General features: G+C 44.8%; 1 protein-coding gene across 1 annotated transcript; it reads left to right on the top strand.

The window, feature by feature from the left end:
- The first annotated feature begins 3,462 nt into the window (after positions 1-3,462).
- xpc (xeroderma pigmentosum, complementation group C) lies at positions 3,463-18,280 on the top strand. The gene is made up of 14 exons (XM_080832217.1): positions 3,463-3,695; positions 4,344-4,625; positions 7,610-7,718; positions 8,227-8,311; positions 8,576-8,730; positions 9,459-9,585; positions 10,117-10,206; positions 10,427-11,248; positions 11,506-11,666; positions 12,055-12,136; positions 16,177-16,308; positions 16,614-16,783; positions 16,907-17,000; positions 17,505-18,280. Exons 1-14 carry the CDS (start codon positions 3,578-3,580, stop codon positions 17,829-17,831), a joined length of 2,754 nt encoding a protein of 917 aa, XP_080688343.1. The 5' UTR covers positions 3,463-3,577; the 3' UTR covers positions 17,832-18,280.
- The last annotated feature ends 90 nt before the right edge of the window (positions 18,281-18,370 follow it).

The raw sequence follows: 18,370 nt of genomic DNA, 5'->3' as shown, positions 1-18,370 counted from the left end.
TGTTTTAATGACATTATTTCCCTGTGAGACCTGCCACAACAGTGGAGCAACAAGGTGACGACACAGATTCAAATACAAAGACTATCCTGAATCTGTCATCATAATGGTCTGTTAATAACATCAAGGCATCCTGTAATGCAGGTCTCTGAAGTGGGTGTTCGGTGAGGGAATTCCCTGTCCTTGGCCTTGAACGTTAACTTACACAACACTGCCCTCTAGGGGTGTGGTCTTGTTATTGCAACAACTTTTTCTGCCACTTACGTAAGTGAGGCCTGCTCCGCTCAATATATTGATGGTAGAAAAATGTTTTGTTGTTGAAATCCTTTGGAGAAAAGGCTTACTGAAAGCACAGAGCCTTTTCATCTCTTTGAAAAATAGTGTGATGAATGAAAACACAGTTTTGATAGCCTAAGTAGTACCATTGGTATTTACAAAGTTTGAGGAAATGGATGTTTTGAAGCTGATACAAATTGGCATTCACTATTTACGAGCTTTTGGCAGGTAGACCTACAGTTTAACTACACACACAGCTGTATCTCGGGGACCTTTTGGATAACAATGCTTTCAGTACAAATCAATGACTAATGTTTTTGAAGATTATTTTTGTCATAGCTATTGTGGCAACAGTCAGAGTTGGAAACTAAACTGAACGATAGTAACTGTGAAGACTAAGAAAGAGGGATATTGAGTATATTAGTAATCCTGCTCCCATCCAAATGTAATCGATGACTGCAAAATTGATCTGGCCCCGATCTGGCCTCGACATGCCAAATTCATACCAAATTACAGCCAGACTCAGCCGCCACCTGGGCAGTAAGGAGAGACTGGCACTGTTTGTTGGGGAGCACAGACATCATGGCACTGCCCGGATGGGCAATCATTTGGAGAGACTCACCGCTGATGATGTAGAACTGGACATGTGGCAAATCACTTCAGATCTGGAGGGGGGATGATAACTTTATATATGTAATACATTTAGTCCAGTCCAATACATACAGTAGCTGTTGAAAGTGAGTGGGAGCGGGCATCACAGGCGGAAGAGGAGCGGGCATGGTGGCTGCAGGGGCATCAGCGGTGCCGCTAGTCAGTCTAGTGAGCCACAAGAGCCTCATGATAATCTCCAAATAAACTGTCATCACCACTTCATCCTCTGTGTCTCCTGAAGTGAGTCATGGTGAGTCATGGAATTTTAGATTTTGCAGCTATTACAATTAACCTTCAACATCTTAATTTCCACCATTTCTTGTGTCTAGGTATTTACTATAATATAAGAATTAAATAATACATCCACACACGACTTTGTTGTCTAACGTTCTGACACTGCATGGGTAATGTTGCTACATATTTGCAAAGAACCTGTGGACAAAATGTGACGGCATTAGCTAGAAATGGATTTCTGTAACACTTGCATGAGTATATAAATAAATGAATTACTTCAACTACAGAAATACATTTTATTCACATGAATGGTATGGTACACATCTGCACTAATGATCTATGTCTAATACATCACTGGCCTATTCATGGGTCTGCATGTAAGAGAATAAAACATAACTGACACTCGTACAACTGATGAACATGACTTATTTAACAGTATCATAAAGGCTATTCAAATAAGCCCATATAGGATTTCAACCAGACCTTGGCCTATTTTATGCTCCATTGAGTCTCCATGAAAGAACGTCGGGAAGAAGATTCTTAAATATAACTAAACAGTGTTGAGAACAAGTATTAATTATTATACTTATAATAATAATTAACTATATACACACAAAAAAATAGGAAGTAAAACAAAGTCAGATTGACAATTAAGCTCCATTACTTTAAGGTTAATTGTGTTTTTGACCTTCTCATCAGACAGATGTTTCCCTCGAACCACTAGCACAGGCTATCGCTAAGGGCAACGGCATGATAGTAGACTTTGACGTTGAACTGGATCACATAACAATATTAATTTGATTTATTCGACTAAAATGTCCTATAAATGTAAAGGTAAAAAAACAAAAAACGTACCCAAAATATGAGTGTAAGATTTGTTGTTTTTCTACAAGAAGGTCTTATGTCTAATTTGGTCACACTGATGATCAGGACATTTTTTCATGTTTTGTCTCTAGCAAACAAACAAGTGCTGATTGAGAGAAAAATCAATATGAGAAGATAAACACAAATGCAGCAATTTTACAGTAAAAGAAAAATATAAATATGTAAATAAAGTATAAGTATAAAGTATAAATATATGAATGAAACTACTCAGCATAATTCTCAATACTGTAACTCTCTGGTCTGCATCAGCATCACACGATGTAACTCCTCTCTAGACTGATTCAGAATAACAAGATGTTTACCTTTGCCAAATTACAGTGAGAAATATGTTCTGATTTGCATTATCTACACTGAGAACATATCCTCAAAAGCATTGAGAAATGGGAAATATATATGTGACGAACCTTGGATGGTGACTGAACCAGATACGAACCAAAGCAGTCTAATGGGCACTACATTTTACAGTAGCCTACAATACAGGTGCAATAACAGCAATACAAATTATGTTGAAAATTGGGTGCACTTGTAAGTTCACTGTGAGGTTTGCCCGCACCCATTGGCCAGCTTCATCATAGTCATCCCATGAAAACATGATGAATGATCATAATGACACTTGTCTTTGATATCGTAGTCTCTCTCTCTTCATCCTCTTTGTGCTTGTCCTCCTCTGGAAACCCCTCTAGTGTCTTGCTAAAGCATATTGACACACAAATACCCCTTATTTACTGATTCTGCAATTCTGATAGATGTGCTAATTGATGCGTTTATAATTTAGTGACTTAGTTTGTCCACCATGATAAAGCGGTGCTCCTTGAATTTAGATGGTGATGCTTTGAGCTTATAGGCTAGGTGCACGAAATACTCAGTGTGGGCAGTTTGTTTCCTGTTTAGCCAGGTGTATTTGAACCTGCCGCTATTCTGAATGTAATTAGCGTCTACACGGACCTGGTTAGGTGTTGCACCTAGTGAATCAGCGTTACGATAAAGAAGGACGTGTAGACACTAATTACATTAAGAATAGTGGCAGGTTCAAACACACCTGGCTAAACAGGAAACAAACAGCCCACACTGAGTATTTCGTGCACCTAGCCTATTGAATTGATTGTTAAACGATTTGAAATGTGTGTTCACACTTTACAGTTAGGAGAAACATTTGAAAACTGAGGGTAAGGTATAGGTTTTATATTTAGGGAACTGGTTATAATGTGTTACCAATCAGGAAAATTGGATTTCCAATCGAAGACAGTCACTTGATATAACGAAAGACCGTCTATTCTCCAATATAACTATTTCGCGCTGCGTCTTGAACATGACTATATACGGATATGACGTAGGCTATGTGGGACACCTTACCGTACCGAGTAGGACGAACGACACAATAAATGTTCCATGAGGCATTGTTGTGTTGAATAACTGGCGGATATGAAATTACACAACTTGTACATGTGGTTGTCTTCTGTCAGTGTAGTGCCAGCCTGTTATGTTTATGCCATGACCAACTATTGATACACTGTGACATCGGATAGTCAGCGGCATGGCCAAACATAAGGGACCAGGAGATGTTGCGGTGAAAAGCAACACAACAAAGAAACTGAAGCAAGTCGCTAAGGGTAATGTCGGAGCCAGAAAGGCATCTCAGAAGAAGATTGCAGGTAATATTAACACCGAACGTTAATCAACGTACCCTTACTGATTCTACCTACAGAACGATGTTTATCGGTTGGTATACAAATTGCAATATGCTAATAGACTATTTGCGTCACTTCAAACGAATTGACTACTGCAAGACTTGCAATAAAGCCACCTAACCCACCACTACCACAACAACTCTGGCGAGAACAAAATAAGTGACCTATCCTGTGAACCCCACATCTGCATGATTAGTGAATATCGGTGCAAACAACTTACACTCAAATCAGGCTTCTTGTTCATTGTGTCCTATTTTATACGCCATTAACCATGTAGGTCAAATTCGGCTCACACTGTTGTGTCAGACGGTTGCAGTTGCTCGTGCAGCACCTGGGTTGCAGCACCTGGGTCGCACCCCCTGCATGACTGCTCGTGCATATCTCTTGCTGAAATGTGCATTCTCTTAAACACACGCCTTGTCGTTTCCTGATTGTAACGGCATGTGTAACAGTGTGTTAAATTAGAATGCGGTTACTATAATGTTACGATAGATCCATTTGTGCGCTCACTAGAATATCCTGTCATATTCATGTTTCGCTCTAATATTCTGCTCAAATACACGGAGTCTAGCAGTCCCACATGTAACACTACATGTAATATTATCCCATCAGAAAATGGAGTCAAGGAGATCCCCAAGAAATCCAAAGCCAGATCCCAAACTTCCAAGAAAGCCGATGGTTCCCCTGCCAAGAAGCACACCAGCAAATACTTCCAGGACCAGCTGATGAAAGAGGAGCCTGAAGCCATGATAGTCGATGCTGACGATGATGACTTCATAAAACCCACTGTGTCTGTTGCATCGGGGGCAGAGAGAACTGAGACCAAAAAGGAAGATGAAGATGATGAGTGTGAGGATGACAGTGACGAAGATGGCGATTGGGAGGAGGTGGAAGGTTAGTGACTGTGCCAGTGTGCTGTACTGTGTCCTCTCCCCTCCCCTCTTTGAGTAGTGTTCTCTCACCCCCTCAGTAGTGTTCTCTCACCCCCATGGTGGGTGCCGATTGCACCCCTGAGGAGTGTCCATTTTGTCTCTAGGTGTCCTCTTCTGCTGGGTGACTTGAATGTAGATGGTTTCTCAAGTGATTTTCAGTTTCCTTTGTGTCAGTTACACGTAGGCTACCAGTTATATTATAATTATATACAGTATATATTTTAGTTTCAGTCAGAGATTGAATGAGATTTCAATCATTTTTCACATTCCTAGTGGCAACCAGGACACTGATGATGATAGTAGTGCAGTAGTTATTGGTAATACTGTAAGTGTAATAGTGTCCCAACCGTCGTCTATTTTCTGTTGGTTTTCTCCCAAACCACCTTCAACATCTCGCCTGAGCTTGTTTGCTTCGGAAACGTTAAGAACAGTGCACATCATAGCTACGCCATCTAGTGGATGTAGTTGGTATATATGGCGCAACCGGTTTATTTTGGCCCATGCCTCCATTCCCGATTTACGGGGATGTTGTATATTTTTGGACCATGAGTCGATGTCCTGGGGTTTTGCGGGTTTATAGCTGTGCACTATGTCCCCCCCAGCACGTTTGGTTGTTATTGGTCTCAATTTGACTAGGCCGTTCAAACTCGTTCCGTCATCATTGTCCTCACTCACATCGCCGTCGCTATGGGGGCCCATGGCTGATTGCAGAATCTCTCGCATTTCTGTCTGCGCCGCCTCCCTCATTTCATTAAAAGGGTAAAGGGTCTCGCCATGTAAAGTGGGTTTGTCACTAACAGCAACCTGTGCCATTTTCGTTTTCTCCGCCTTCATTAATCTCACGTCCTCCGCCAAAGCTCTGACCTTATTCTTCTCAACAAGTATTTGTCTATCCAACTCAGACTTTTCATGTTTTAACTGGGACAACTCTTTCTCAAATTCGACCTTTTGAATGGCCTTATTCTTACGCGTAACTTGACTCAGAATTACCAACGCGTATGGTATTTTATCCTTATCAGACAAACGTTGCATATTTCCCCACGCACGTTTCACGTCATCCATAGGCCACAAGTTATCATTGCCAATCACAATCTCATATTTCGTCTCTAGTTTCCTTTGAACGTCATCTACCTTCAAATGATTATTCAGGAAACCTTTCACTGAGGTGGTTATGGTTTCAGAATCAATGTCGGGCACAGCCCGTCCACCTTTCTTAGTAGTGGGCTTTGTATTCTTTCCAGTCATTTTTTCTTATTGTTTATCTCACAACACGGAAACTATATAACAAACAATGTAATTTTAAATTTTCCACTTAAATTAGTCAAAACAAAAGTGCATCAGTTTAAAATTCCACGCTACGCAAATAGCTAACGATTGCAGTCAACTTAACGTTCACCCTGCATACATTCAGTAGCCTAGGTCTGCTGGAAATATCTGCGCCTGGACCTTAGTCCCAAACAATGAATCAAACGTTAGTTCAATATTAGCTCGAAAACTTGTATGGTTTTCCCGAGAGAGGTATCCAATTTATCAGTATAAACAGAGTAAATTCAGGTATCTCAAACACATACTACAACACGGAAACGACGTCCGTTAATGCACAATGTCTACAATTATGATAACTGTAACATTACTTGCAAAATGATCCGTCTCGGGAATTAAAAATCACTTGCAGGCCCTCTTAATAGTTCCAAAATATAAATCCGACACGGAAATCTCCGTCAATATAAAAATGTTCACCAAACTAGTAACATTACGCACAAAATGATCTGTCTCGGAACAACACGATCACAATGCGGGCCCTCTTACGAGTCCTGTTCTCCTGCAATGGGTTATACAGTACTTTTTCTGTCCTTTTTTTTCAGCGATAAATAAAAGATGCACTCACCGTTTGAGTTGAGAAGATATTCTCCTGGTAGGTTCCAGCTTCCTTTATCGTGAAACTGGGTGGAAACACCAATTGAAGAAGTACGCTTGTTCTGTTATCCTTAATCCAAGGTTCGGTTGCAGAGAGTCAGGAAACTCGGGAAAGATGTATAGCTTATAATACTTTATTCCAACGCATCACACAATCAACTCGTAAGTCGCGGTAAACGATAGAATCCTTTCAATGACATTATGGAGGGTTGTGGCCCTTATAGTACATAATTAACATGCAAACAATAAAGGTGTGTCCATAAATGAGAGTAGGAAGTTACCTTATTTGGTCTTACCCAATTAAGTCTAAGTTAATTCAATGTCTGTCTGGGGTCCTGACAACCATTGATCTCCTGCTGTCTTTAAGACAAAAGACAGGATATTCTTTGATATACCATTACCAAATGGTCAGGAAGGAAACAGGCCTGACGACCGTCTGTGTGGCCCACATGCATATTCACAGGAAGGGCCATTGCTATGAGGCATATGAAATAAACTAAAACCTTTATATCTACCTGAATCTAACACCAAGTTGATGAGATACACGGCGTGTCTCCCACAGTGCAGTAGACACAAGACAGGGAAGATGTATGCTGCAAGTAAACCTCATAATGCCGAAATAACAGTGATTTTCTAATATAATACCTTAACAGTTTTGTCACCCGGTGCTGATTTGTTGTCTGTGTGGGCTGTTGTTATATATTGGTCAGCGGCCCATGCCTCTGGCACTTAGATGGGCTCTCTCACACCTGACAAGGGCACATGGTGGCCAGGACTACCAGTGTGTATGTGGAACTAAGGTGTCAGAAGGGAAGCACTGCGGTGAAGGATTGGGCATCTCTGCTATATGTCATCCTGCGGATCCCTTTGTAGTTGTTGGTACAGTGTTTATGTCTCTGTCTGTCTGGTTGTGTCTTACTCTTTCATCTGTTCTTCTTCGCCTCCTCCTCCATCTTCCTTCCCTCTCATTTTACCCCTTTTTCTGTTTTGTCCTCCTCCTCCTCCTCTCCTCCTCCTCCTCCTCCTCAGAGCTAACAGGGCCGTTGGGTCCCGTTGCTCCTGCGGAGCCGACGATTCCATCTGAGCCTGTGGAGATTGAGATTGAAACCCCAGAAATCGCACGCAGGAGACAACAGAAGTGAGGAGCACTACACACTTGTCAAAATACACACACTTCCATTCCCATAGCGCCGGTGCTGTGTCAACACAGTGAGAAATGGGTCAGTGGGTCAAGAGTATAAATACTAGTACTCTGGGACTATTCCTGGATAAAACTGGGCCTTGCCTGTTCAAACCTGCTCAAAAAGTCCAAGTGGTACCTTTACCTGATGATGGATATTACATTGTGGTTGAAAGATTTTGAAAGGTTATGAAATGATCGCTTGTTGGTAGATAATATTGAAATGTTTTGGAAAAGATAACCAGAATACCTGTACATTTCACAATTTTGAGTAGCAGACTGGGTTCGTTATCGGTGGGCACAGCTCAGGATGAGGCAGATGCATTCTTAACACATCCAGTCCTGGCCTTATCAGGGAGAGAACAACACGGCATGCCTATTCTGCCGGGTGCTTATCTTTCTTCCAGTATCTTGATATCTCTGATACCTGCACGAAAGGCTCTAAGAAGTTGTCCTGTGTCATCAGGGAGAAGAGGAAGACAGAGTTTGAGAGCTACCTGCGTCGGATGATGAAACGCTTCAACAAGGACCTAGTGGAAGACACACACAAGGTAGACCCTTTTCACCTGATTGGATAACTTCCTGTTGGAACGAGGAGTTTATGTGTGGAACTGCTGCCGAGTTGGCTGTGATCAACAGTCTGTGACTGGGTATTGATTTAGATATAGAATTCATTATGTGCTTTGTCACAGTAAATGATGGATAGGTTATGCCTCTACGTTTTGTCAATTGGCCTACTTTACTTTATTGATTTATTTACTTTTTATTGTTATCATGTAGCAACTTCAACACTCATAATGCATTGTGTGCCTCAGGTTCATGTGCTGTGTTTGCTGGCCAATGGAATATTCCGGAACCATGTGTGCAGAGAACCAGATCTCATAGCCATTACTTTGTCCCTCATGCCCTCCCACTTCACTGCAGCTATCCGTCGGGTCGACACCATATTTCTCAATGACCTTTTAAAGTGGTAAGTGAGTTTTCATGCAGTATTGAGGTGGAATTGTGTGTAAGTTACCTGCCAGTCCCTACAGGATTTTGCGAGCTTGTGATTTTCCAAATTCTAGGATTTCCCACAATTGCAATGTTTCTTATTATCGCATGGAATTTCTGCATTCCAAATAAGCCTGAATTCACAAATGCCATGACTGCATTGTGAAAATGAGTGTAACTACACTTTAAGTTCTCACTAATGGCTCATTTATAATATCCTTCCTGGTGAATAACCACATAGTGCCCTCTGGACTTCAGTGCCATTTCTTTTACCCATGTACATTTAAAGTAAATTATGGGGTATATATATTTTATTTAACTCTAAATCACCCCAATTTTAAGCGCACCATAATTAGTTGCGCTAATTTTTCTGCAGCAATCATAACCAAGCTTTCCAGGATTTTGTCGGGACTAAGTTATGTGTCACTTGCAGTATGTGGCCTTCTGTGTGTTGTCTGATCCTGGCGGGACTAAGCTACGTGTCACTTACAGTATGTGGCCTTCTGTCTGTTCTCTGTCAGCCACACTTCCCCTCGGCCAAGATGTGTGTCTCCTTAGCAACCACAGATGTTTAGTCTGTGTTTGAGTGCAGTTATTCAATTCAATTCAATTGTATTTATATAGCGCCAATACAATAAAATTGCACAAGATAGGCATGTACCACTATTGTATGTGAAGGTGCGTGTTTTTCACCCTTCTCTGCAGGTTTCGGGACACCTTCACGCTGAACCCTGAGCTGCCCGAGGAGACGGGGCGGGGTCAGGAGCTGAGAACGGTGCTGGAGAGAAGACTGGGGAGCCTGACCGTAAGAAACCACGAGGAGATGACTCACGTAAGAAGCCACGAGCACTGGAGATTAAATGAACATAAAAGTTTCATATGGGGTTTTGTATTTATTAACTAGACGTTCTGTGGTTTCCTGCTTTTGCCCTCTTATAAGGGTCAGAAAAACATGAAAGCTATAGCTCAGTGAAAACTTATCTTTAGGCCTCTCCTCGGGTTCTCTCACAAGCAGCTGGAGTTCCAACATGACCCAGCTGAGGCAGGCATCCCTGACTGCCAGTTATTTTTACCGTTTGTTATTTTAGTTATTTTCAAAGGCAAGGGGAGGACTCCTGTAGTGCCTGAGTCTGGTGGAAGTTAGCAAGACAAACAGACAAGCCTGAGTGTAAAGACAATAGGTTGAGCTGAACTCTTAAGACTATTTAGATTTACATACATTTTTTTGCTGTTTTTTCCGATGGTTAATAACTGCATCATGCTTGCGCTTTGGTGTCATTAGTATTCACATTATGCCAACGAAGCAGGTTGTCGTGGTGTTTTAGATGTCACCTTTGACCCCGCTGTCCTCTCCTCTCTGCAGTTGTTCCTGTTGGTGCTGAGGTCGCTACAGCTGTTCTGCAGGCTGGTGCTGTCTCTGCAGCCCCTGCCAATCAAACCGCCTCCTGCCAAGGTGTGTATCCTTAGCAACCACATATGCCTTCTTTGTGTTTGAGTATAAATGTAAATACTTGCCAATTTAGACCATCTTTGAATTATAGAGATTATTTTATATATGCATGTGTGTAGGTGTTCTGTCATGGTTCTTATGGTTTCTTCCAACTGTTTGAACGGTAATGTGTAGTAGTGATTCTACACGATTCTTCCTGACGGTATTTCCCTTTGTACCCCAGGACAAACCTAAAACCTCCAAGTCTCCTGCTGATAAAAGCCAGAGCCCCGGAAAGAAGAAACCCTCAGAGAAGACCTCTCCAGAGGCGAAATTCTCCCCTGGGTCCAAGCGTCCGGCCACGTCCGGCAAAGGGGAAGGAAAGACTGAGAGGGGAGGGAAGAGGCCGAAGAAGACACATGGAGAGACGGAGGTGACGGGGCAGCGTCCAAAAAACTCGACGAGACGCAGGATAGCCTCAAAGGTGAGCTACAAAGAGGAGAGCAGTGAGGAGGAGGAGGCGGACGGAGGCAGCGAAGAGGAGTTCCAGCTGAGCAGTGGGGGTGACAGTGAGGAGGAGGAGGAGGAAGAAGGAGGAGGAGGAAAGATGAAGGGGCGGGGGGGAAAGGGCAAAGGGGTAGCAAAGGGCAAAAGCCGCGCCCCAAGGAGGTCAAGTGGGGCAAAGAAGACCAAGAAGGAGATAAAGAGTGAAGAGGAGGATGAATATGAGGAGGAGGAGGAGACTGGGAAGAAGAAGAAGAGGAGGGAGGGGAAGGGAAACGACGAGTGGCTGGAGGTCTACCTGGAGGAGCCGGGCCGGTGGGTGTGTGTGGACGTGGAGGAGGGGGTGGGGCAGGTGCAGAGGTGCGCCGCTCAGGCCACTCGGCCCCTGGTCTACGTGGTGGGCGTCGACGGGGAGGGCTACATCAAGGACCTGAGCAGGAGGTACGACCCCACCTGGCTCACGTCGTCACGGAAACGCCGCATCGACCAGGACTGGTGGGACGAAACGATGGAGATATACGAAGCGCCCGACTCGGAGAGAGAAAAGAAGGAGGACAATGAGGTAGCACAGGCCTCACACACACACACACACACACACACACACACACACAAACACAAACAAACATACTGTGTATTCACAAACTCTCTTCTACTGTAAGTCACTTAAACAAATAGCACACAAACACACACACACACACACACACACACACACACACTCCAGTCACAGTAGCGCATATACACACTCACATGTTTACACACTCATATCATATGCAGCTGGCATATAACACACACTATAACGCATCCCTTTGTTTACTCCAGCTGGAGGCCAAACTACTGAGCAAGGCCTTGCCCACTTCAATCCTGGAGTATAAGAGCCACCCTCTGTACGCCCTGCAGAGGCACCAGCTGAAGTATGAGGCCCTGTACCCCCCCACGGCCGCCATCTTGGGCTACTGCAGGGGGGAGCCTGTCTACTCCAGGTAAGTGTGTCGGATACACAAGCACGTCTCCAAGAGTACTCTTTGCACCTTTTGATTTATTTTAGGGATTATTCCTCAAGGGCTGCTCAGAGTTTGGGTGGAGATTTGCCCATTGTAGATATGTTGTACAGCACAACTTGTATTTAGATTTATGCTATATGTCATGTCTTTACATTTTATCTGAATTATCTTGATATTTTCATATTTAACATATTTGGATCTTGTTTGGTTTGTGCTAACAATAGGTGTTTGTTTGTGCCCCATATGCATGTGTATGTTTTTTTTTTTGTGTGTGTGTGTGTGTGTGTGTGTGTGTGTGTGTGTGTGTGTGTGTGTGTGTGTGTGTGTGTGTGTGTGTGTGTGTGTGTGTGTGTGTGTGTTGTTGTAGGGACTGTATCCACACGCTACACTCCAAAGACACATGGCTCAAAGAGGCACGGACTGTCCGTATTGGAGAAGTACCATACAAGGTGTGTACCAGTGTCACGTCGGGCTCTCAACCATGACAAATAAACATCACACCAGGTTTATTAACAGTGCTTTTATTGTACTTTTGCAAGGACTATGGGTATAGCACCCTCCAAGACGGTAGTGGAGTGGGGTAGTCAGTGAATCAGTACGGATGTCGTGAATGTATGCATGCGGTGAAAGTGAATGGGATGTTTGAAACGGTGCAAGTGCGTGTGAATCCCGATCTCCGGACAGCGCGTCCTCTCCCTCTCGTAACCGTGCTTTCCCTCGTAACCGTGCTTTCTCTCGTAACCGGGCTTTCTCTCTCAGCCGTGCTTCCGTCCAAATCCGACAGGATCTCCAGGCCATCTAACCATGTCTCAGGGGGACTGGCTCTTATAGCACACCGGTCCCAGGTGTTCCCAATAGCCCTAGCTGACGAGCCAACCACCTGCAGATCATCTGTAAAACAAGAGGAACGCCTAGCAACCCAAAAGGGGCGGGGCCGTCACACCCCCCCCCATAAGAACGGGGTTCTAACCAGAACCACGAAAACAAAACAAATCAAAACCAAAACAACTTGCTTTTTCCAAAATGGACATACCACCTGTAAGCAACACTTACCCTCAACCTTAGTACCAGGATCCTGTTAATACCCTGCCTGCGGAAGAGGAAAAGTTAACGCCACACATATTAAACCCTAATTCCAAGCCACAGGCGCTACGCCACCGGGCCTGAGTCAATTTACATGCCTGAATCACAGGCAACACTTTACACACCACATGCCTGATGTGCAGACACTCTCACACCCCGGCAGGCCTGACGCACAGACCCCACCTTACTTGCCTGCTGAACAGACACTAACTCACACCCCGGCAGGCCTGATGCACAGACCCCACCTTACTTGCCTGATGAACAGACATACCTAACACCCCGGCAGGCCTGATGCACAGACCCCACCTTACTTGCCTGATGAACAGACATACCTAACACCCCGGTATGCCTGATGCACAGACAATACCTTACAGACACACCTGCCTGATACACAGACACTCGTTCCCTTAACCTGCCGGATCAAACCATGAGACTCTTCCCTCTCCGTCACTGCCACTCACCGAGGGGGAGAGCCCACCACCGTGCTTGGAGGAACATCCGACCATCCATGCCCGCCAGCTAGCCTATTCCCAAGAACAAGGTGGATTCCTTCCACCGGCAACGCCGGGCGCACTGCAAGGCACACTTCCCCCTGCACCAAATCTGAAAACAGCTGCAGTCGGTGCACTGGAGCAGACACCACGGACAATCCCATACCCCGCACTAGTGCCATCTCGCCAGTATTAGACTGCTCTGAAAACGGAAGAACTGATGCCAGAATAAATGAGCTTAGTGCGCCGGTATCTCTTAGAATAGTAACAGGCACCTTCTCACTGTCCTTTGTTAAAGAAACGAACCCAGCTGATACAAAAGGCAAATACTCACGAGGAACGTCCTCGTCCGTGGTCTCACTCACCTGACGAGAAGGTTGCTCTGAAACCACCCGTACCACTGGCACGGCTAATGCAGCAGCCTCCATCGGCTTATTCCGGCTCCTTAGAGCATAGCAGTCCGCTTTCACATGCCCCTTTTTACCACAGAAGTGACACACTCTTTCTAAATCACGCCAATTTGCCCCATTCACTTCAGGCATGACTGAACCCGCAGACCGGCCTCCACGACCCACCGCACCATCCCTAGGACCACTAGGCACCTTTACCCAGTCCCTGCGGTGTGTCAACGCATACTGATCCGCTAACGCGGCTGCCTCACCAACAGTTTTAGATTGTTGCTCTGTGATGTAGGTGGCGATAGGACAGGGAACTGAATTCTTAAACTGTTCCAGTAGGATCAGATCGCATAATTGCTCGAATGTTTCCACACTAGAAGCTATGCGCCAACGATTAAAAGTAATCACCAACTCACGTGAAAACTCAAGGTAGGACTGCCTATCCTCCTTCCTGCCCTCTCTAAACCGCTGCCGATAAGCCTCCGGAACCATCTCATACACTTTAAGCACCGCGTCTTTCACAGTCTTATAGCTCAGGCTGTCTGCCACAGACAACGCTGATAATGCCTCCTGCGCCTTCCCGGTCAGTACACACTGGAGCATTACCGTGCGATCCGCCTCGGGCCAAGCCCTCGCGTCCGCCACCCTTTCAAACAGTGAAAAAAATGTTTCCGGATCCCTCTCATTGAACCTCGGAACAAGTTTCAAGTTCCCTATCAGGTCAAACGGCGAAGGTCGGACATGAGAAGAGACCCTCTCTCCCCCTAACGCTTGAACCGCTTCCAGGCTCAACCTACCGTCTGAGACCATACTCATCTTATCTCGCTCCAAGTTGATCCGAGCCTGCTCTGTCTTGTATCTCATCTCATCTTGAGCTATTTGTAACAACATTAATTCCTTCTGTTGTTCAAAAGAAAAACTACCACTACCAGGAGCACGATCAACAACGCCTCCTGTCTTACCCGGCAACACTTTCAGCTCCTGTAAATTCGCCTTCAATATCGATCTCACTGTCTCTTTAAGCCTCCTGTCACTGATGACAATCTGGAAATGATCCGCAATTTTCAATAACTGGTCCTTGGTGCAGTCCTCCAACAACAAGTCCGATGGAGCCTTTAAAAACTCCTCAACCTGAGCCATGTTTAAAACTATCCAGACCAATAAACACTGTAGTCAACGCGCTGGCTGTTTACCCGACACCAATTGCGTCCCCTCTATCTACCTACCCAAGTGCTACCTAACTCACCCTAGTCTTCGTGTGATTACTCGCGGTGGGTACTTATGCACTCGATACCGCTGGCGTGAGGGAGCGACCAGTTATTGGCAACAACCCCACTACCACGGCGATGCTCCCGAGACAACTGCTCTAGCCGCTTTCACCCCAGCACTACCCACACCAAAAAAACAAACCAGCGAAACTCAAGGAGAAACGCTGCTGCACCTAACAGGGGAACAATTTGTCAAACACAATTAACCCAGCACGTTCACTTACCTTTCCTGGTCCAGTAGATTTTCAACTCGGGCCCAGCCACCACGAGAACAATCACCAAGCACCCTCCGAATCCAAAAACGGACAAGCCCCCATATTTGTCACGTCGGGCTCTCAACCATGACAAATAAACATCACACCAGGTTTATTAACAGTGCTTTTATTGTACTTTTGCAAGGACTATGGGTATAGCACCCTCCAAGACGGTAGTGGAGTGGGGTAGTCAGTGAATCAGTACGGATGTCGTGAATGTATGCATGCGGTGAAAGTGAATGGGATGTTTGAAACGGTGCAAGTGCGTGTGAATCCCGATCTCCGGACAGCGCGTCCTCTCCCTCTCGTAACCGTGCTTTCCCTCGTAACCGTGCTTTCTCTCGTAACCGGGCTTTCTCTCTCAGCCGTGCTTCCGTCCAAATCCGACAGGATCTCCAGGCCATCTAACCATGTCTCAGGGGGACTGGCTCTTATAGCACACCGGTCCCAGGTGTTCCCAATAGCCCTAGCTGACGAGCCAACCACCTGCAGATCATCTGTAAAACAAGAGGAACGCCTAGCAACCCAAAAGGGGCGGGGCCGTCACACCAGTTATATCCTTTATTTTGTCCTCTCTCTCTCTCTTTAAAGGACAACTCTTAATTTTAAATTACCGTGTATGAGATGTGCTACATATGTGCTTAGATATGCTGTAGTCTCTTATTTCTTTAACTTCCTAACACTCTCCTTAATTTAAAGCTACCATCTGTTCGATATGTTACAGCATTAGCTTTGAACTGCATATCAAGTTGGCAATAACAAGAGATCTAACAACAAATGCAGTTTCTCGTCCTGCCCTCTGGTTAAAGTCTGAGGCTTATAAACTTCTGAAGGGAACATCTCTGTAGTGTTGCTCACAGAGTTTGATGAGCCCGACTGTGTGAATCATATCCACAAGAGGAGATGTCTTTAAGTAGATCTAACTCTCTCCCCCCCACTGTCCCCCTCCCACCACCACCACGTGTTTCTCCTCTCTGTGGCTGTCCTTGTGGCAGCTGGTGAAGGGATTCTCCAACCAGTCCCGGAAGGCTCGCATGATGTCCGAACAAAAGATGGAGAAGGACCTCCCTCTGTTTGGGGAGTGGCAGACGGAGGAGTACCAGCCTCCCGTGGCTGTGGACGGAAAGGTGTGTGTGTGTGTGTGTGTGTGTGTGTGTGTGTGTGTGTGTGTGTGTGTGTGTGTGGGTGTGGGGGGCATCTGTCAAGTGCTTGTGTTTGAGTGTGAAAGCACTGTATCAGTCTCAGGGAGGTGGGACAACTCTCAAGTGCGTGTATTTCAGTGTATCAGCACAGAGCAGTCACAGAAGGGGGTAGATTTTTGTTTCTGAGAGGTTGTAGGATTAAGATACTTTCTGTGTTGCTGAAGGCTAGTGCATTGTGTGTGTGTGTGTGTGTGTGTGTGTGTGTGTGTGTGTGTGCACGTGTTTTACAGGTCCCTCGCAATGACTTTGGCAATGTGTACATGTTCAAACCTTGCATGATGCCCATCGGCTGCGTCAGCCTGCGTTTGCCAAATCTGAACCGAGTAGCCAGGAAGTTGGATATAGACTGTGCTTTAGCAGTGACCGGTTTCGACTTCCACGGCGGTTACTCTCATGCAGTGTAAGTATGCGTGCAGGAAAAAAACAATAAAGGGGGACTGTGGTTGTTAGAACAGAGACTGCTGCATGATCATTGTACCTATGTCAAACAAGCTGTAAACGAATGAATCCGTGTTTATTTCAGTACTGATGGGTACATTGTTTGTGAGGAACACGAAGAGATCTTAAGAGCGGCATGGGAGAACGAGCAAGAGATTCAGCAGAAGAAGGAGATAGAGGTAAATGCAGAAATCCTGTGTGTGTTAAAGCAATTGGGGAAGTAAGCACATTTTCAGGTATTTTTTCATGGATAATGAGATGCCTTAAAAGCCCAGGGCAAATTGAATTGGTGATAAAGTTGTTTACCGAGGCATTCTTAGAATATCAATTCTGGCTTTATGCATTAAAGCACACTAATTGTATTTGGCTGAGTTCTACATATTGTATAATGCCCAGAAAAAAAGTACATTTTACCAAACCAAGTGCCAGTGTTAATTATAAATAGCTCCATATATTTCTGTCTAATTTTACTAATCAGTTGCATACTTAAGTACTTATTGTGTTCAGTGGAGCTGTGGTTTTGTGTGTGTCAGCATTTTCTACTGAGTGTGTTCATAAAAGAGAAAGTTGCTCTCATTCTCTGGTACATTTTGTGTGTGTGTGTGTGTGTGTGTGTTTGTTTGTGCCATAAACACATCACAGCGTTTCATGAATCTGCCTTTGCGTTCCTGTGGCTCCAACAGAAACGGGAGAAGCGTGTCGTGTCAAACTGGACTCTGCTGGTGAAAGGGCTTCTGATTCGAGAGAGGCTGAAGCGTCGCTACGGGCAACAGGGCCTCATCCAGCAGCCAGCAGGGATTGGACAGGGGGAGCAGGGAGGGGTGGACGGCCTGTCTTCAGGAGAGGAGGCAGAGGAGGAGGGAGGTGGACCGTCGTCCACAAACGCCCCCTCACTGGCCAGCTCCTGGCCCCAAAACAGGCAGGAGGAGGAGGAGACGCCCAAACAAGCCGGCAGCAAACGAGAGAAACGCGGCCAGAAAAAACACCTCTTCCCCTTCGAGAAAGTTTGAAATTTGTGTTTATGTCTGTTCTACTCCTCCTCCTACCTCTGTTCATCTTTTCTTTTTTTTTCTCTCTCTCTCTCTTGTTCTTCTCCTTTGACCTCTTTCACAAAACAAATTGTAACAAAATGGAATTTGGAAATCAGGATTCAAGCATTGGATTCTGAAGACCCTATTCTCAAAGCAATATGACTTCACACCACAAAGTTATGACACATTATGACCTCCAATACTACACTACACACACCGTACATTCAGGTGCTTCATATGAGCTCACAGTTTTGAATACTTCTGACACACGAGCACTTCTACCACTGATAGCCAGTCAAACACATTGAAACTCATTTTTTTTTCTCCGTGTTCATGCTGAGTGGGTTGGAGATTCCGAAGTGTCAAGTTGTTGTTTTTTTCTGTGGCAGAAAATATATATTTTTGTAGGATTCAGATTGTCAAAGTAACTGTACTTTTGCATTTAAATGTTTTGGCTGAAATGCAATAAATCGCTGACATCTGTTTGCATTTGAGGTCTATGAATTGAAAATGTGTAT

Source organism: Sprattus sprattus (genome assembly GCF_963457725.1).
Source record: "Sprattus sprattus genome assembly, chromosome: 2".
NCBI lineage: Eukaryota > Metazoa > Chordata > Actinopteri > Clupeiformes > Clupeidae > Sprattus > Sprattus sprattus.
This window is presented reverse-complemented; position numbering and strand designations above follow the sequence as displayed.

Coding starts and splice junctions, on each gene's coding strand:
- xpc (XM_080832217.1), top strand. CDS start 3,578: ATGGCCAAACATAAGGGACCAGGAGATGTTGCGGTGAAAAGCAACACA. Junction 16,784..16,906: donor GGCGGTTACTCTCATGCAGT/GTAAGTATGCGT, acceptor TGTTTATTTCAG/TACTGATGGGTACATTGTTT. Junction 17,001..17,504: donor AGCAGAAGAAGGAGATAGAG/GTAAATGCAGAA, acceptor TGGCTCCAACAG/AAACGGGAGAAGCGTGTCGT.